The 21,325-nt window shown below is 33.8% G+C and overlaps 1 protein-coding gene across 7 annotated transcripts in view; it reads left to right on the forward strand.

Annotated features, from left to right (window-relative positions):
* The window catches only part of Iml1 (GATOR complex protein Iml1), a 283,312-nt gene that overhangs the window by 232,742 nt on the left and 29,245 nt on the right, over window positions 1-21,325 (forward strand). For all 7 annotated transcript variants that reach the window (XM_085810857.1, XM_085810858.1, XM_085810852.1 and 4 more), the window contains 2 exons: window positions 16,181-16,295; window positions 16,468-16,632. In XM_085810857.1, the coding sequence (XP_085666983.1) occupies window positions 16,181-16,295; window positions 16,468-16,632 (280 nt within the window). The remainder of the gene's footprint in view (window positions 1-16,180; window positions 16,296-16,467; window positions 16,633-21,325) is intronic.

Genomic DNA, 21,325 nt, shown 5'->3' on the forward strand with positions numbered 1-21,325 from the left:
TAACCTATGTGTATATGTTTACATATATATATATGAGAGAGTTGGTCATTTTCTCTACCGACTCTACAACCCTGGTTCCTATTTCTAACTTCACAAATTACACAGCTTATATACTGTTACAAAATAAGTTATTGTTGCATGAAGGATCTCATATAATATAAAGTCAAAGTTAAACTTAAGTAATTAAAACATGTAATTCATACAGCAAAGTTTTACTGTAAGCTTTGGTTTAACCCCTCTAATTATGCAAGTAAACACAACTAACAAAAGGCTAAAGCCGTTTCAGATAATCTAAGAGTTGGGCATAAATAGTACAAGGAAAGGTGAGCAATCTGTACCTCTCTAATAATTTCAAAATTCTATCCTTATATATGTCATATTTTGGCAGTTGGGCACATGAATGAAGGCTTGGCACCAAAATCCGGACATTGTTGTGGCTGAGTGGCCTACACATCAGAATGACAACACAGAAGAATTTTAATTTAATTGCACATCTTTATTCAATTCCAATGGCAAATCATTATTCTGTTAAATTCTCCAAGATTACGTATGTCATAGTAATTTAAACTAAATAGGAAGATAGAATGGGAAGAGCGGCGGCAAAGGTCTGATAGCAGTAGAAGGAGAAAGTTGTCTGATGAAAAATGGTGTGAACTCTACATTTAAAGTAGTGGTTACAAAACATGCTAGAATGTTCTCGAAAGTACTGGTCTTAGGGGAGATCCTGAAATTGCGGAAAGTTAATTAGAGGTTGCTTGTTCGCATAGAGCAAAGCCATCATATTTTTGTATATTTTTCATCTTCCCTCAAAACGAGCGGCTGGGAGAGCAAAGCATTAGTACTTTAATGAAGCAAGAAAAAATTTTAGAGCATGAGGAAAGATATGGAGAAAAACATCCAGGGCATAGCTTACAGGCTTTAACTATGCCCTATCATAACTCATGATCTTTCTCATATAATTAGAAAATGCTTAGTTATAGAATTTTACAATAGGTACATATAATTTATAACTAAACATGTAATTTAGAACTGTAAGATAATAATATATGTAATAATACTAAATAATAAATTTGAATCATAAAAGTCTTCAATTTTCTTCAAAATGTCCATTGAAAAGTAAATTTTTTTAAGTCCTTTTGTAAAAATAGTTGAAGTTGAATGAAAATCCTGGCTAAAGTCTGTTGAAGCCAGTAAGTCCACAAGATAAAAATAAGTCCACAAATAGCATGCACTTTTTGAATGAGTATGATTCCAAAGTAAGCTTTCAATAAAACAATAAAAGATTGTGAAATTTTGTGGGGAACATCTTTTATATAAAACTTAGAAGATATACAATTTATGCATAATGTACTACAGTAATCAGTCCCGGATCTAGCGAGGGGGGGTAAGCCAGGGTTCTTGCCCCGGGCGGCAAATTCAAATATAACGTTGGATCATATTTGGTATGTTGTTCACTAAAACAGCTCTCTAATTTTAGTATAATGTTAATAGTTTTAAGGCCAGGTTTAAAAACCTCTTTTAAGAAGATTTATAATTAAATATTAAGAACCCTTTTAAAGGAACATGAGTTAAAATAAAGTTAAGTACAGCCGATTACAACTATAAATATAAGATCAGAAAGAGGCCAATAGAGGGACTCCAGGCGCCACTGATAGAATCAGACTGACACTATCAGTAACGTCTAAAGCCCTCTGTCGTTATTTGTCTGGGTGGGATGGATTCCAGGGTTCGTAGCAGTCCTTATAAGTGCTTATAAATCCTTATATTTGAAAATAAAATACAAAGACCCTTATAGGTGCTTACTTTTTCTTTAAAGCCCTTATTTTTTTGTTTTTAGTGCTTTTTTTTTTTTTTTTTTTTTTCTATGAATGTGCTATTTTTTCCCGTACCAAAGCCAAAACTAAATAAACAACTTTTCTTCCTAATATGGAATGTCAGATTGTGAGTCATACTCCCAGAATAGTTTTTCCCCCTTTCTCTGCATTAACATAACCTTTGGTGTGCACGAAGAGTACACACAGGTGCCCCTCGTTCTATTGGTCAAAGAATTGCGAAAGCAGTAGAAAATTCCGCTACATTCGGCATCCTCCCACCCAAATACTACACACGTTTGAATTTCTATCAAGATCTTAAAAAGATTTGCATTCTCGTTCTGCTTGGTCAGTTCATTATGAGCATATGTATGAATGTTTATAATAACATAGTTGCAGTAACTGCTGAAGTATAGTAAACTTCCAAAAATGGTTGTGTTTTAACACAGATTAGCTTTCTAAGGAATAATATTCGGAATGGCTTAAATAAAGGGAAATAAAAGTAATCGAATTACTTTTATTTCCTTAATAAAAGTAATCGAATTAATTTATTGGCTTAAATAAAAGTAATCGAATGGTCAAAATAGTTTCAATTTTTTGGCCAATACATTATACAGTACGAAGGTTGGGAGGTCTCCCCTTTCTCCGCAAAATCTTGAATATTGAAACTGTTACAGTTCGCTGCAAAACAAGCAACGGACCTTTTTTTTCGGGGGGGGGGTGACTTTCCAATTTGGATTGAATAGGACTAAAAGTTCTGCGGTCTACCAACCCAAGCGAAGAATGATTCTATTCCGGAAATTTAACGCCCTCTGTTGAAAATTAGAATGAAAAACACTCCAGTTATTTAGTTTTTTTCTCCCAATACCGGCAGTTGTTGATTCCGATTGCATAATATCACGTAGGGAAGAATTACGGTGCACGTATTGAGCAATAACGTTTGTGATATTTTGCAGAGATAATTAATTTTGATGTTCAGTCCAAGATTTGTTTATGAGCACTTAAAAGAGTTTTACCGTGCTTGCTAAGCGGAATATTTTTTAGTTCGGTTGGTTTATTTTTATATGATGCACATATTGAAATGTCAAAAGCATTTATTTAGTGGAAAAATCTAAAGAGCGGTTACAGTCTACCCCCCCCCCCATCCACTCCTTCAAGTTACGCTCAACTGTCCGAATATTCGCCAATTTCCAAGTCTGCGGGTTAGTTAAGCTTTTACTGTTAAAGATGACTGAATGAAGCAAATTTCTGTCTTCTGATTTCAGAAATGTTCCTCTTTTTTACTTAAATTACTTTGCTTGCAATATCTGTTAAGAAAAAAACTGATATACAATGAAAATTTAGAAAATGTTCAGAATTTAGATTTAAATTATTTAAATATCAATATGAGTGGAAAAATAAATTGTTCTTTTTATTAGGATCCAAGCGAATACAATAAATATGCCTTATTATTATTTATTTTCTCTATTTTGAACTGAAATTTCATCATTAAATCTTGTAATATAGTTTAGTTCTTCATAGTTTTTTTTTCTCTCATTGTAAACTAGTTCTGTAAATTGAACTATTATTTAAAATTAAAAACAAAAAAAAAGTAATTATTTTCCATGGTTGAGGTAATGCTTATTCTCTCTTAATAAGTACTTCATTTCTCATATTTTAAATTACAAGTCTAATTTTTAAGGTTATGCAGTTGTGTATGATGTAATTAGGCAGGTGCTTATTTTTTTCTTAAAATGTGCTTGAAAAGTGCTTATAGGTGCTTATTTTTTAACTAAAATGTGGCTATGAACCCTGGATTCAAATGAGAAATAGAATGATAGCTTGTTCAAGAAGTCGCCTGGTTTTCATAACAACATCTGCTGGGAAATGGAGAAGCACTGTAACTGTTTTCTAAGAGCTAACCCAAAAAAATTAACCTTGGGCCATACTGGACAAATCAAACTATTTAAATTAGTATTCGTAGAGCATATACAAGACACTGTCATTATGTCGTCAAGATGAAGCAAGGCATTTAGATTTTTTTGCAGCCAGTCGGCAACTTAGGCTCACCTTTGGTTTGAATCGGAACAGTGGAGCGCATTTTGGATTTTAAAGCTAGATTTATTATTTTTATGGTTTTTTTTATAGTTTTCAGGTCTCTTCTGTACTCTTTTTTTTAGATATGCTTTCTTTTAATAGCTCGCACTATATTCAGCGAGATGCGACCATTTATTTAGGACTGTTCAGTGTAATTACATCAATTCTTAGTTATTCTTATTAAGGCAATTCATAGTGAATTTCATTTAGATTAAAATAAACCATCTGCGCGCCGAGGGGGAGAAAAGCAGATTATAGAAAGCAAGCCAAAGATAAGGCCAAACGGAGAAAATAAATTTCAGCTAAGATGAAAAAATAACTTCACATAAGAAGTAAACCATAAGACCCTGCCGCAATTCCGATTGTGTTGAGATTTTAGAGGGTATTAATATTTCTTGCAATTTGCAGATCAAACATGACTGTATATATCATCCCCAAACAATCTACAAATCAGCATTTGAAAGAGCAACCTTCTTCATCGACATCACACAAATAGCTGGAGGACATGAAAGCATGATATAAAGATATCTTCATTTACACTGGTGTGCAAAAATTAAGGACGAGACGGTTTTTTCAATATAACTTTGTACAAAAGCTTTCCAAATCAACACATTTAATACTGTAAGATCCCCAATACGGTAGGACATGAGTAATATAAGCAACACTTACTGAAAGAGAAATCAGAGGGATAAAAAGAAGCTTTATTGAAAAAGTAGCATGGAGCGCAATGCGACTGAAGGCCGAAACATCCCTGTGATATGTGTCCAGCAAGAAACATCCGGTCTTTAATAGGGGATATGATCTCCCCTGACTGCTAGGCAGGTTTCACAGCGTCTGCCCATGCTGAGAATGAGGGTGTCAATGAGTTGTTGAGGCATTGCTGCCCATTCGTCTTGCAGCGCCAATCGAAGCTCCGGAATCGTTACTGGTGGTAAGATACGAGCTGCCAAGCGTCTGCCTAGAAAATCCCATATATGCTCGATGGGATTGAGATCCAGAGATCGTGCTGGCCAATCCATACGTTCAATATCCTCACTCTCTAAGAGCTGTTTGGCAGCTACCGTGTGATCACATGGTGCATTGTCGCCCATGAAAAGGAACTGCGGACCCATGGCACCTCTAAAAAGACGCACATATGGAAGAAGAATCTTGTTACAATAACGGGTCCCGTTGACTGAACCTGCGTCGAAGATGTGAAGGTATGATACCTCCCCAAACGAGAACACCGCCACCTCCATACCTGTCCCTTTCAATGATGTTCCAGGGATGATTGCGGCTTCCCCGCTCTCTCCAGATGAGTATGCAATGAGAATCGCTAATCAGACTGAATCTGCTCTCATCTGTAAAGAGTACTCGTCCCCATTCATTGTCTCTCCAATTCTGGTGTTCCCGGCACCACAGAGAACGCTTTCTCCGATGGGCAGGCGTTAGAGGTACACACCGTACAGGGCGTCGTGCAAACAGACCACCACCGTGTAGTCTTCTGGCCACGGTAAAACGCGATATCGGTCGTCCAGTCGCCTGTGTTGTGTGTCTAGCGATTTCTCCCGCTGTCTGCCGCCTGTTTCTTCTGGCCTGTAAGGCAATATACCGGTCATCTTCTGCGGGTGTGGTTCCTCGTGGATGACCACTACTGAACCCTTGGATAGCTGTTCCTGTAGTTTGAAATTGTCTCCAAAGTCGTGAAACAATGCTGAGAGCAATTCCGAACTCTGCAGCCACACTTGTCACACTGCAGCCTTCCTCCAACTTCCGAATGATTCGACCTCAGGTAAAAGCATCCAGATGTCGTCTAACAGATTGATTATTCACCATTTCTCGCTGAGGCAGCAACTCGGTGAGATTTAACTGCTATACGGCGTGCGATCTCTTTGCCAGAAATACTGATCTTACACCGACAACATGCTTTATACTACTCAGACACTCCCCCATTACGTCTACCTGCATATCTGTGCATGTGCTACCATACATCACCTTACTTAATCTCCTGATTGGTCTTTCTGTCCACTCTGCCTCTTCGTTCAGCTGATATGCTAATTTTTCGACTTCGTCCTTAATTTTTGCACACCAGTATATATGGGGGCGGGCAGCAGAAAGACGAAAATCTAAAAATTGTTTATTTGTTGGACCCATGCAGTTGGCTGCTCGTAGAAAAAAATGAACGATCACCAACAATCTTTCTTAAGCAGTCAATCAGTATAAGCCGGTAAACACCCAAAAAATGTAAACCTCAGTCCTATTGAAAGTGATGGCAGACATTTGGCATATGATACATAACATTAGTGTATAATGAAAAGCTTAGAAGATCATGGCTTGCATATTCTAAAAACAAAAATGCAATTTTTTGTACACCGTGCAAGATTTATCAGAAACATGATGCTGCCGCTACACCATACTACAGGCTTCATTAATTGGAAAAAAATTTTAGCAAGATTAACTGAGCACGAAGCGTCTGGAATCCACAGAGGTGCATGATTACTTGGAAAATTCGAGTACAACAATTGAGATAGTGCCAAGGCATCAATTTTAACACTGAGTGATTCATTCACACAGAGAAAAGAAAATGGAGAGAGATTCTATATAGTCATGAATGCGGCACTGTATCTTTCAGCAAACTGTCATTCTCTTCTTGGATCTGATGAAATCCCAAGTAGCCTGTTCACAAAGTGTCCTCGACCTAGCGAAGGAAATTTTCTAATTTAATCTCTCCGCTTGCCAAACGTAATTCAACTCTTAAGTACCAGTCAAAGCACCGAACAAAGGGAAAGGAATCATATTTATCAAAGATGATTCAAAATGAAGTTATTAATTTAAAAGCAAAACAGTCTGAAGTAGCATTTTAAACGATATTAAAGCCAAATACTACACAATAATGCTCGGTTGCATTTTATATGTGCCTCATGCACAAAAAAATGAACCAGGGGATTCAATACAAAAAAACGTGTGGTGATGTGTGTGAGATAAAAGAAAATTTAATTGATTTTATAAAAGTTGGTGGAAAGATAGGAGAATGTATTTCTGAACACATTGTAGAAAATTAGTGTCTTAATTGACACTTGATGGTTTTGATATTGGACAATGTTCATGTCAGTCTTACAACAACTGGTCTAATATGGCTGGCATTTCTAAAACACTACAAGCTAGAATTACAAAAATGAATAAGCTGGAGGAATTTGTGCCATGTTTGGCTCACTTCTTGTATGTTGTCTGTGTGCATTTTGTTTCTTCGCACCCAGAAGCAGTTAATCTGTTTGGAATTACTCAGAAAATACTTTTTTTGGGGGGGATGCACTACTTGATGATATATTGTGAAAAAATGTACAAAATACAACTTAAAAGGAGGCAGCCAGACGAGATGGTAAGCGAAATATGTGGCTGTAAAAGTCCTTCTAATGAATTTACCAAAAACATGAAATATTTAAAAGAAATTAAAGTTGATGCGAAATCAAAGCTTGAGGTAGAACATCTGGTACATGCTGTGAAAAATTTTGAATTTACTATCAATCTAAAAATTTGAACTAATATTTTTCCAGAATTCAATCGAGTAAATAAAAAAATTCAAAAGGAATTCCTCTTCCATGTTTTGCGTAGTTAACGAATAAACTGACCAAAACTGAGGAATTATAAAAAAAATGAGAGAAAAATCCTATGGCATATTGGATACAAGAGTCTAAAACAGTATCCGAAAAAATTGCATTTAAGTCTGTTCTGACAAAGAAAGGATTCCAAAGCACAAAAAGTAATTTGATGAACTGTTTGAGGATAATCACGAACACTTCAACCTGTTTAGATCGAAGTTACAGCAAATTAAAACATATTAAAAAATATCTACGATCATCAGTGAGCCAGGGGCGTTTATCAAGTCTTGCGATTCTGGCAAACCGAAAATCAAACCACAGATCAAATTATGACTATTACATGCACTTATTAGCAGAACAAAAGGCTTACAGAGTAAAATTTAAATTTTTGTTACTAAGTCCATGATATTTTAATAGCGTTAAGGCAGATAAGAATTTAAAATTACTTTTGAAATAGGAAGTATGAAAAACAAGACAGAAAGCACGAATACTCTCAGTAATAGCCCGTATTCTGTATAATGTTTTCAGAATGTTTCCTTTTGGCAATAACCCATATTTTGTATGCAGTGGCCCCATTAGTGGCTGAGCAATAAAAGCCATTGAGCATTAGTAGTTCAGTCCGAGGGTGAAGTATATGTGAATGTGCTGGCGGTATGAGCATTTCCGTGATTTTCCCCATGCGAAACATAGATACGAGCTAGCTTCCCTTACAAATGTTTTCCACGGGGCATTCCTCCTTTTCCATGCAGTGCCTAATGGGGAAACACATAGTAAATAATCAGACAAATGTCCTCAGCAGGGGCCAGGTGATTATGACCTCTGAATACTGGTAGTTCGACCTTGTCAGGGTTCAAACCCAGTGGAACAGACTGGCTGCGTGGTTTGTTTTCGTGGATTTCGTCATGTGTAACATGGATACGAGCCAGTTCCTTTAAAAAGTTCCTCCATGAAAGCACCTCTCCTCTAAGCAGATAGCCCTCCTGTCTTTGCCATATTCATATAATCTAATCTAATTTAACCAGTATTCAATAATACAGAATAGTGAGAAGCTTAGGAGATGCCCGTTCCCCCTAGACCGGAAAAACGAATGGTGGCGAGGACTGGAGGGTTAGAAGCACTTCAGGATTAGGATTGAATCCAAAAGTAAGCTCACCAGAAAGGTGATTCTCCTAGGAGGGGACAATTATCTAATTATGTAACTTTGGTATGTATTTTCCCTTTATAACAAAAAAAAAGACGAAAGGCAAGTAAAGAATTTAGTATAAAATGACGCTTAGGTTTTTACTTCAAACCCTATCTATTTGTGTATTTATTAAACAAATTAAAACTTGTTAGAGAAACTTAAAGTATGATGGGTGAAGGCAGCAGTTTAAGCTTTTGCCCCACATCAGAAAAATCAAAGATCCAGCGCTGACAGTAATCCCTCATTATCGTGGTTAATAGGCATCAGAGCCAGCCGTGATAAGTGAAAAACCATGAAGTAGTGTCACCCCCTTGTTTTTAACATACGCACATTTTTTGTGTATGTATAAGATCAATAAGTGTATATGAAACCATATAAGTGCATATGTTATCATTAGAACATTAAAGAATATTTTCAAACATGTAAATAAAATATTAATAGTATTAATAACATATATAAAGTAATGTATAAATAATATAAATATGATACATGTGTGCATCTGTAATATACGTAGATGTAATTAAAGTAAATATGTTCTTAGAACTCTTTTATTCTTATAACAACTTTTCTTTTATAACACAAGGTACGTAACTCACCTCTGACAATAGTTTCTCTTTGCTTGATCTTTATAAATGCCAATCAAATGCCTGTGCAGTAAGATGAAGAAGATGAAGATAATTTACTGCACAGATTAATGAGAGCTTTAATGCTCCTCAGATGATGCCTCATCGTCAGGGGCTAGGGGCACTGGATCTTCGTGGGCAGCTTCGGATAGAGCTGGGGTAGCTGCAGGAGACAGCAGGAGGAGCTTCTTCATAATGTTTTCAGCACACGAGGAACATCCTGATGGGGAGTTGTGACCACTGATTTTTCTTCTGAACAAAGATGCCCTTGTACAAACAATGTAATTATTCAGTAACCGTATTACACCGTCAATACGGTTACTGAATTCTACACCTCTGACCATGTTGTCTTTGATTTCTTGGACCCTTTGTTGCAGAGCTCTTGCGGGTTTTCCAAGGTAAGGCCACGTTCTTCAACTTCAGTGTCATCACCGACGTCAGCTACCTCCTCTTCTTCCTCACTCGCCAATCTTGTCATTTCATCGAGTTCCTCATCGGTTACGGGATTCGAATGGCACTCAATCAATATGGCACTTCACTGAAGCATTGATGTGAATGAGCGCTTTCATCTTCGCTGGGTATGAAAGCGAAGGTGGGGGAAACATCTAGGCCAATCAGCTTGTGAGTTTCCTGAGTCGGGAGGGATATCAAATGGCTGGATGCTAAACAGCGAATCACACACGTGAATTTTGAATTGTGTGGGCACTCCCTGTCTTCTGATGGCGTTTGGGCAACTTTCACGCCACAATTCCTCAATTTTGAATTTTTGATGAATATTTTTGAATAATCCGCGATGTACTGAGGCTGCGATAAATGAACCGCAAAGTAGCGAGGAATGACTGTACTTGCATTCATTCTTCTCATGCTAGGTAATTAACAATATATTGATGTATTTTAAAGGAATATAAAAATTCAATACAAAAAATTATGATATAATACCTTAAGAAAACAATTCAATGTAAATCTCTAATTATATAATGCAATATTTGATAAGACAATAACACATTGAATTAAATTTTTGGCATGCCCTCTCCAACAAATCAGCATGACTAATTTGCTGATACGGTTGGGTGGTGCTAAGTACAAAATATCAAAAAAACTCCGTTGCCTAATAAAAGGTAACTGGTTTTTGGCATTGTACATTTTATCAAAGTGTTTTGTAAAAAAAAAAATAAAAATAAATTACAAAATCCTACAAAATTAAAATTTAAGAAAAATAACTTATGTGATCAAGTTAAAGTCTTTTTTAGAATTTTGGAAACTAGAAGTGAATATTACTCAGCAATAAGAAGAAAGAAAAGAAAATTTTGCTAGAGAATTATGTAGGAAAGGAAAATAAAGAAATTTTTGTTTTTCTAAAATTATGTGAAATGTATGTGTTATGTGTGTGTGGTAGCACTTCTATGCTAAACTATGGTCAGAGGATAGTGGCTGGTATGGAAAGTCTGCAAAAACCCAAGCCAGTTTCTTAACCATAATTGACTCTCCTAACAATAAAATGAAAAAGATAAAATTTTGAGGAGGGTAGGAGTATTACCTTGGGGGGCATCGGGCATGTGCTATCACTTCTTACTTCTTTCTAAAGAGAAGATGCAAGAAGTAATATACATAGTGTAAAATCTAGTGTTAAAAAAAATATAGAAAACATTCATCTTTTTTGAGAATGTGGTATGAGAGCCAGATTTTGAATGCAATGCAAAATGGGTTAGAGTTCTCCCTCTTCTCATCTCCTGGGCTGGAGAGGGGGACAACAAACAACAAATTTCAAATGGGAAAACTGGGAAGAAAGAAAGGCAAGATAGGAAAGGAGCCTAGGCTGGGAAAAGGTCAAGATCGGGAAAATAATTTGTCATAGTTAGGGTTTTTGTAGTCTAAATCAGGTATTAAAAGGTCATAATTGGGGAAAGTAAAATGTAAAATAAAAAAAATAATAAATAAATAAAAAAAAATATGATGGCTTTGCTCTGCGCGAACAGGCAACCTCTAATTAACTTTCCACGATTTCAGGATCTTTCCCTAGACCAGTACTTTTGAGAACATTCTGGCATGTTATGTAACCACTACTATAAATGTAGAGTTCGCTCCATTTTTCATCACACCACTTTCTCCTTCTACTGCTATCAGACCTTTGCTTCCACTCTTCCCATCTGTGTTCCTTTGTTTGAAATATATGATGCATTAAATTTTGATATTTTGTACTTAGCACCACCCAACCGTATCAGCAAATTAGTCATGCTGATTTGTTGGAGAGGGCATGCCAAAAATTTAATTCAATGTGTTATTGTCTTATCAAATAAGTTAATCTTATTTAGTTTAAATTACTATCATATATATAATCTTGGAGAATCTAAAAGAATAATGATTTGCCATTTGAATTGAATAAATATGTGCAATTAAATTTAAATTCTTCTGTGTCGTGATTCTGCTGTTGAAAAGTATATAGTAAATTTGTCCTTTACTGTTTTCCAATTATCATCTGCACAGTCCCTAATGAAATATGTGAGTGCTTCTCCTCTCAGGCACTCTGAGAATATTAATGGTTTGTCCTTATTTTCAATATTTTTAGTATCACATTTTTTAAAAAATAATAACATATTTATCAATTGGAATATCATTATTAGAGACATCAAAGATGGCACACTGAAAATTATCAACATTTTTTCTGTAGATTTAGTATGGGATCTTGTCTCCATTATTATTTTTTACTTTTTCCCGAGGAATTTGCACTAATGTTCAAAAAAAATTTTTTTTTGAAGCACCAATAGTCAATTTTTACAAAACTCAAATTTGAACACCAATCTTGAATATTGAATCATATTAATCAAATACTGAAATTTCTGAAAAATTTATAAAATGCTGCAGAATTTTTTCTGAAGAAGTGACTTAAATACCTGAAACACCTTTTCATATTTCACTAATCACATGATACTAACACTATACACGCCATCACCATATTTGAAGATTTAACCCGGGCTTTGGAGTCAGTAGGAAAAATGACCAACCTCCAACACATGGAATGTTAAAGACTTCGGCTCTGATTCCCTCGTAAATATGTAAACATATACACATGGGTTACAACTTATTTTTTAATATAAAAGAATTAATAGATGCAACAGAAAAAAAAATTTATGCATAGCAAATTTTTATATTAATTAGCATTTGCTATGAAATGGAAAAACTGGCATTAGTTATTTCTAAGAAACAGTATAGCTTTGGCAAAATCTTCTTTTAGAGGACCATAGATCCGATTTGATAAACTTCAGAACTGAGAAGAGACTTTCCACATTGACTTGATTAGGAGGAAGAACTGTTACTGTAAAGGCTACTTTAACTTTTCAGGATAGATTTTTTATGAGTTCTAAAAGAGTTGTCATGCAAGAGCATTCATATTTCTCTATTTCTTCAAAGGCCGTGTATAAATCTTGTTTGTATTTTTTTTTTTTTTTCCATTTTTTATATCTAAAGATTCTTTATTTTCATTCGCTTTGCCTTAGCTTTTTCAATATTATCCAAATATTTCTCAAAATCTAATTCATCAGTGGAAGAAGATGATAGAGACTCAGTTGCAGTGTCTGCAGTTTGACTGTCCTATTTTGAATACTCCTGTTGTTCTGAGAATAATTTCATTCTTAATGAAGGTTCACAGATGGCTTTCTTTGCCTTTTTTAACCCTTTGCGGTCGGATTAAATTTGGAGATGGGTATCGTACTGGTCGGAATTAATTTCCTTCGATAGAGCAGGGATACATAATGCAAGTTTACGATGGATAAACAAGATTTAGTAATTCTTTTATGAACTTTAGATATATTTTTATTCAATACACTAATCTAGTGATATGTTTTTGTATAAAAATTATGTTTTATAATTCTCCTTCGTGTGATATTTTTCAAAACACACTCCAGCATGCAGGCCAGGTTTTCGAGTGCATGTATCGCAAAAATAATTGATTTGGGGCCTTGCACCCTTAATCTTTCTTTTTGAACATACATTACAATCTTTACTTTTTACATTTTTACAATGCTGCAATATATGCAGTTTCCCATTTGAAGTCTTTCTTCCTTATTGGAGGTCGATGGTCTTCCTGGTTTTGAATCTGCTCCATCATGAAAATCGCCTACCAGTTGTGCCACCAATTTTCGGACGAACATAAAATGTGGCATAGATGTCCTGTTCTCTCTTCTAGCTGAATTTTGGGGAATTATTTTGGAATATTTTAAGAAGAGAGAATGTCTAATTACTGTTAAATACAATTTATAAAATATTCTTTGGAATTCTATAAGGTATCGTTGAGCATTGTCAATTTCATTACATTCAAAAGATGACTGACTCACTACTGCGTCTTGCATGGCGAGTGCTGGGTCACAACTTTTGTTTAGATTAGATTACGTTTTCTCCAATCGATGGAGCACCGTATTGGTTCGTGAATAGGTTCTTTTGGCATTGAGGTTCGTATAGGAAAAGTGTAAACTGATACATGAATGTGTACAGTATACGATTCGTATAGTTCATTGGTATGGTGGCTGAGAGCAGACATACGACCGGAATGATAAAAAGGCTTTGGTGGTTGATAGTGGACATACGACCTCAAAGGGTTAATTTGTTCCTCATCCAACAAAATTCTGTGTTCTGGATCTTCATATATTGAACCCAGCAAGATCTTATTGTCTAGCAAACTAGTTTCTCTTTTCTTCATTGAAGAAATGATTCCTTCTGCAATAAACCCTCTGTTTCATAAAGAATAAACATTGCATTCTTCAATTTTTGCCTCCTGTTAATTCTTCAGATTGTAGCTTTTTTGTGGCTATATGTGGTGTTGTTAGTTTACAATTCTGCAAGATCATTTCACATTTTTTCTGTTAGTGAAACATTAGGGTTATCTACATCTTCTGAAAAAGTTCTTAATTCTAACAACCATCGTATCATCAAATATGTACTTCTCCATAATGTTGCTCGATCAGTAATAACTCCTTTTCCTGCTCGCTTCCTAAGAATAGCATCAATTTTGCGAGTTCTTACTGCTGTTGCTGCGTACCTAAACTGGAGTCGGAGGTGACTTTTTTCTAGCAACTCCAACTCCTTTTATCAGGGCTGTGGAGTTGGGTAGAATTTTGGGTAAAAAGAGTCGGCGTTGGAATCGCTACAAACATGCCGACTCCAGTTTTTGTTAGACAGTTTGAATTTGAAATGAAATTAAAGTAAATTGAAAAAATTTAAGGACAAACTGAGTTAATATTTTTATTTATGAACTATATCTATTAATAAATAGTTATTTTATATTTTATTGACATATTAATAAATAAATATAAGGGAGCAGGATGGACGAGATATTTGCCGTTATTGATGATTAAACTGATTCATTTGGTTAAAAATCTCATTGGTAAATTTAGGTTAGCAGCAAGAAATATTACGTACAGATGCAGCTAAAAATATTACGTACAGATTTACTAAAGGTTTTTATGCCTTTAGTAAATCTGTATGTAATATTTTTAGAATTATCAACAGTTTAAAAGTTGTTTAAGTACCGCTAAGCCTAATAATTTTTTTTTTGATGGCGGCTATTTCTTGTTTACATTTGAAACAGCAGAGTAGTGAATTTGTTGCTAATCTAGAGAAATGTAGGTTCGCAACAACAAAGATAACGCCTTCATTTATTATTGCGATTTAAATCATGCTTAATCCTTTTTGCAATTTTTTCGAGGAAATAAGTGTTCAAGATTTACTTAATTTTTAATAATTAGTAATTTAATTGTTAATAATTAGTAGTTTTTAATACAGATATTTTGAGTTTTTATGTATTTTTGAGAACTGAATTAATTGAATGAGAAATACTGAATCGTCTGTGAAAAACTGTTTCTTTTTTGTTTTGTTTGCTTAATTTCTTTTATACATCATTTTAGCTTTATTATAGTATTTGAATAAAACATGTGGCAACGATTAGATAATTCTTTAAATGATATAAATTTTGTGCATTCTGAGTTATAATATGAACGAAATATAATACTGTTAAGTGAACCTAGTGCCAGAGTGTCGCTATGGTAAACAAATAGAGTGAATTTTAAAGAATGCATTTATTCTATTGTGGTTTATGCGCTGTCGGTGAAGTAGATTTAATTAAATCCAATATGTTTAAACGAAATGCAAGAAAAAATGTGTATAATTTAATATTCCGTACAAGGAAGTTATGTGGTGTACACATCAGATTTTTTTATATTTTACATAACTAATTTGTATTTTGATGGGAGCTGATAAAAGTAGAAGTAACAATAAAGGTAAAAAATAATAACATAATAGGTTTAATAAACATAAAACCTTAGATAATTAGTCTGGTATTTTTTTTTCCCTTAACCCATCAAAAAAAGAGAAGTAGAGAAAGAGCAAGTATATACTTTTGACTAAATTTGATTTGGTGGAATAATAATTTGAAAAAACATTTCTACAAGTATTTGTACCCTTCTTTGTCTGTAATTAATGGGGAAAACATAATTTAATATTTTGGTTCCCAACCATTTAAGAGCTAATTTTTCAATTATGTATAAGTGGGAAACCATAAACTTATATTTAATATCAGTATATTGAAAGCTTTTATAATATTTAAGATTGTAGTCATTTGACAAAACACAAGGAAATTGGTAATTTTACAAAATAATAATAATAATTTTGCATAATTGCTTCAGTTTGTTGTTATAATAAGGCTTTTAAAAGTGAAAAAATACACAAAATTCATTTTATTATAATTGTTGTATTTTTTATCATTTTATTTATTGTTTTTGCCTTTGATTTTGAATACTGATCTGATTAAATGAAAACTGAACCTTTTGACATGAAAAATATAATTAGAAAACTGAGTACAGATTGTGATTTTTTGTACTATTTTTCTTTTACATTTGCTGACTTGGTATATCTTAACAGGGTTTCATTGATAAAGATTTGATTTGCCATGTTTCAAGAGCTAAAGAGCATCCTTTTATTTATGGTTTTTATTTGTACTATATTATATCAACTAATGACAAAGAAAACTGCAAAAGTAAGGCTTTTGAAATTATATATTTTCCTTTAATACATATTTTTATGTATTTAAAAAAGGTTTATAAAATATACTATTGTCATTATTAAATTATGTAAATGAATTAAATTTCAATGCTCATATTTACCAGTTAATTTGTAAAAAAATGATCATGTATATTTATTCATTCAAGCCTGGGATAGAGATGAACTAAGTGATAAAGAAGCTATTTATCTTTTTGAGCGAGAGTGGCTGGAAGTGGAACTTAGTCCATCATTTTCTTTGTGTCCTGTTATTGAAAATTATAACTTTCCCTCTGATGAAGACATTTGGTCTACACCTTATAAACAAAATTCTAGTATGTATATAAAAAATTTTGATGAAATGAAAATGTAGATTTTGTTTATAAATTTATTTCCTGTAATAGTGCAAATATTTTTATATTTCATGTATGAAAACAAAAGGAATTGTATATATGTGTAATTCTGCATTTTCTATCCATTTCCTGTGAAATTTTGTAAAATAAGAATTATGTTATGATCAATAATTTAATGAATGCAGACGAAGTACATAAGGACTATCTGTCTAAGTATGTCTGTAAAGATTTTTTTTGGGGGGGGGAATTAACTTGTATATTTGTTTTACATGAGGATGGGGGAAAACCATGAAAACATCCATACAGCCAACTCATTCGATGAGATTCAGACCATTGTTTAACATTCTTATTTTTATTTTTATCCATTTATCAATGTTGAGCCTTTTTGAAACTAAATGAGATAGTGAATGGAAACTCTATTACTAGAATTAAGTTATAAACAATAAATGTTTAAGATAATTTGTCCATTTTATTTCTTCTTAAAGAATACTCCTTAAATTATTCTTGCAGAGTTAATTATCATTACATTCATAAACTAATAATTTATTTTTGTTTTTTCACGTTTGTTAACTGTATTATCTACGACAATATTTTGGATAGTTTCAAAGTGTTTCAGTTACTATATGTAATTCTTTGTTGTGGTTTGTGATTGCGCTGTGTTGCATTTTGAAACTGCATAATAAGGAAAGGAGCTTAGTTATACTATGTAGAATAATAACTTTGTTTAAATATTAAATAAACCATATAGGTAAATATTGTACTATATATACATACATACCCTTTATATATAGAGAGAGAGCACAAAAGAGTGAGGATAGTTATAATAAAATGTTTCCCTGTTTAGACCTATGCAGAGCTCATTTTGGTAGAATATCATTGAAACTTGGTATTTACACTGTGTGGACCATGAGGAAAAGAAAACTGCAATAATAAATAGTAGTCCAAATTTCGATCACCAGAGGGGGGTCACATGCAGAACAAAAAATGTAAATTAAAAACATGAAACTTTATTTAATCATAGTATTTGTTCAGTGTGCATTACATTTGTGGCAGTCGCACAATCAGAGTGGGTTTAGTATGCATTACATTTGTGTCAGTCTCACGTTCAGAGTGTGTATAGTGCATTCAACAGTAACATGAAGGGTTTCATGATCAGTTGCTGCAACATGATGTGTTTTGTTAGCTTTCAATGCAGGCATAGTCCGTCTGCTCCCTCCATAGGCACAATCTTTTAAGAATACCCGTCAGCAGAAGTTGCAGGGCTTCAAATCCGGAGAACAAGGAGGCTGGGCAGTCAGAAAACTTCTCGAAACTACCTGATCATCTCTAAAAAAGACATAAAGCAGTGCCTTCACTGGTCGGGCAATGTGAGTTGGTCCATCAGCTTGCATGAAGATAGCAGTCCCTAAATATTGTTCTTGTAAGGCAGAAAGGGCTTGCCATGAAGAAGTTTGCAATAATGAACATCTGTGATGAAACACCTTTGAGGACTTTGTTCTTCTCAGAGAAAAAAGGACCAAGAATGAAATCAGCAGTAAAACCACTTCCTACAATAATGTAATTAGGATATAAAAACTGTTCATGCATAACATTAGAACTTTCTCTATCTCATATGCAATAGTTTTGAATATTAACTGCTTCTTCTAGAGTAAAATGTAACTCGTCCAACCACAAAACTCATTGACAGTGTATGGCCAAGCATTGCCAGTGACTGTTTTGGCTGAACGAAGGCTAGCAAAATCAGTATGTTTGTCCATGTCTGCAGGATACAGCTGTTCCAGAACTTTGATCCTCTTTGGATACCATTTTGCAATGGGTCAGAACACCTTTCTTTCTGTCGACCAGAAGAGAGACAAATCATGTGACACTGTTCAAACATTTGTTGAAGAATATTAGGAATCAGGCATTCTTTCTACCATGGTAAGAGCAACTGCTTCCATAGTTTCATTTGAAATTTGTTTCCATTCTCTTCTCTGCAGTCTACACAACTCCCCAGTCTTCAACTTAAACAGTCTTGTTTTTCAAACCCTGCCTCAACATAGGCCCTTTTCAAAAGCGTTAGTATTCTTGCAGTGGGTTTTTGCTTTCAAGAGTTAATATTCATGCAGTGGAGTTAAAAAATTACTGTCATTCTGATAAAACAATTTGGTCAGTAAAGCTCGATCTTTCTCCTCTAAAGACATGGTGAAGAATGATTTTTATGGCAATGACTGCTGGCTTTTTTAAATGCCCCATTCTCTCTACATTGCATGAAAAGGGCCATCTGTCAGTCGCAATTTGAACTACTGTAATTTCCAGAGTACGGCCGCATTAGTGTAAACAACACACTCGAGGGAAATGGCTGGGAAAAGAACTAAAATTGCACAGAAACACCGCAATAAGTTAAATCGTGCATGACATCGTCAGGAACATTATAGACTCAAACCTGATACATGGCATATCAGTTAAGAAAAATGCATGAAATGAAACCATAACTCAGAAATAAATTATAGGTAAAAAACGTCGAAAATATACTTATGCTCATGAATATCCTTATATTTATCCATTAAAGAAGTCTGTATTATTAATACTCATACTATGTTATAAAAAATATTGCAATAACGAGATATTAAATTTGAATGACAGAAGAAAATTTAATTTTGCTTTAATAAGAAAAAGAATTACACAAACTGTTCATCATATGAAGCCTTCAAAATCTGATTCTTCCCTATCCGAATTAAAAAGATGTAGCAAATCCTGATCTAAATAGTCCAAGTCTTCCAAGTTGTTACATTCATCCTTGTTACATCATCTTGGTTTACATTCTCTTTATCTGGGGGTATAATTTCAGTTTCTTTGAACCCTGTTGTTGTTGACAATGTTTTCACTGATTTCCATGCATTTTTTACCCACTTTACAACTTCTTCATAAGGTGCCGCTTCATAAGCCGCATACCAAAAGCAGCTACACATTGTGCCGCTTTTGGTATACGTATGTAATCCTTCACTCACCCAACACACCCATAACTTTTGGACTTCAGCTTTGAAGGATATATTACCTGACAAATCTAATAGCTGTAAGATTTCTGTCAAGCCAACAGGAATTATTGCTAAAGTCGTAGACAATTTTTGAAATCTGGTTTTCACTGACTCATAAATAAAAATGCATGGAATACGTTATCAACAATTTTTTTGGTGCAAAAAAAAGGTCCCTTACGACACTATCAAACATTTTTTAGCCACTTATGCATGATTGTTTCGCACATCCATTCATTCTCATTTGCAAAAATAATTACATCATTAGGAAAATCTCCCTTCAAAATAGTTTTCCTTTTAAAAATAATCACCGGCTTTAGTTTGTCATTGTTTGCAGCACAAGTTAACACATATAAATGAAGTTCTTTCATGCCCCGTCATAGGCATGGATAGAAGTTTTGCACCAGTTTCATCTACAGTTCTGTTTGCAGGAGAGTTAGAAGCTAATGGCATTTCATCCATATTTATTATATGTGATGGAAGAAGTTTTTTCTTGTCGATAATATCTATCACATATTTTAAAAAGTCTGATGTGTACACCATATGACTTTCTTGTAAGGAATACTAAATTATACACATTTTGTCTTACATTTCATTTAAACGTATTGGATTGAATTAAATCTACTTCGCCAACAGCGCATAAACCACAATAGAATAAATGTATTCTTTAACATTCACTCTATTTGTTTACCATAGTGACACTCTGGCACTAGGTTCACTTAACAGTATTATATTTCGTTCATATTATAACTCAGAATGCACAAAATTTATATCATTTAAAGAATTATCTAATCGTTGCCACATGTTCTATTCAAATACTATAATAAAGCTAGAACAATGTATAAAAGAAATTAAGCAAACAAAACTAAAAAGAAACAGTTTTTCACAGACGATTGAATATTTCTCATTTAATTAACTCAGTTCTCACTTCGCGACAGGGCAAAAATACATAAAAACTCAAAATATGTGTATTAAAAATTACGAAGTAAATCTTGAAACTTATTTCCTCGAAAAAATTACAGACAGGATTAAGCATGATTTAATTCGCAATAATAAATGAAGGCGTTATCTTTGTTGTTGCGAAGCTAAGTTTCTCTAGATTGGCAACAAATCCACTATCCTGCTGTTTCAAACGTAAACGAGCAATGGTTGCCATCAAAAAAATTATTAAGCTTGGCAGCACTTAAACAACTTTAAAATTGTTGATAATTCTAAAAATATTCCATGGAGATTTACTAAAGGCATAAAAACCTTAACCAGAAGATAAGAACAACATTATTCAATCATTTTTAAAGCAAAAAATGTACAATTTACTAACATATAAGAGTAAAGAAACTGAGATCACTGATCCAGGTAACAGAGTGGATATATATATATAAATATATTTATATATGTTTTGTGCGGCTGATTGCAACCAAAATACGAGGGGCACATCTACATGTTATAGCAGTCCTATATACAAAATTTCAACATTCTGAGGCTACTCGTTTTTGAGTTATGCGAAATACAGACGTACGTACAGACGCCACGAAAAATTCACTTCAGAATTCATTTTAAAGCAGTTTTATAATTTTTTTGGGGGAAAAGAGTATTTTAGTCTGTCCTTACGTACAGATATCACGCAAAAACATCATTAAATTGAATCCGATAGCAGTCAAAAT

Source organism: Stegodyphus dumicola, chromosome 2, assembly GCF_044657685.1.
Source record: "Stegodyphus dumicola isolate Sdum_Otavi_A_Nest chromosome 2, ASM4465768v1".
Classification (NCBI taxonomy): domain Eukaryota; kingdom Metazoa; phylum Arthropoda; class Arachnida; order Araneae; family Eresidae; genus Stegodyphus; species Stegodyphus dumicola.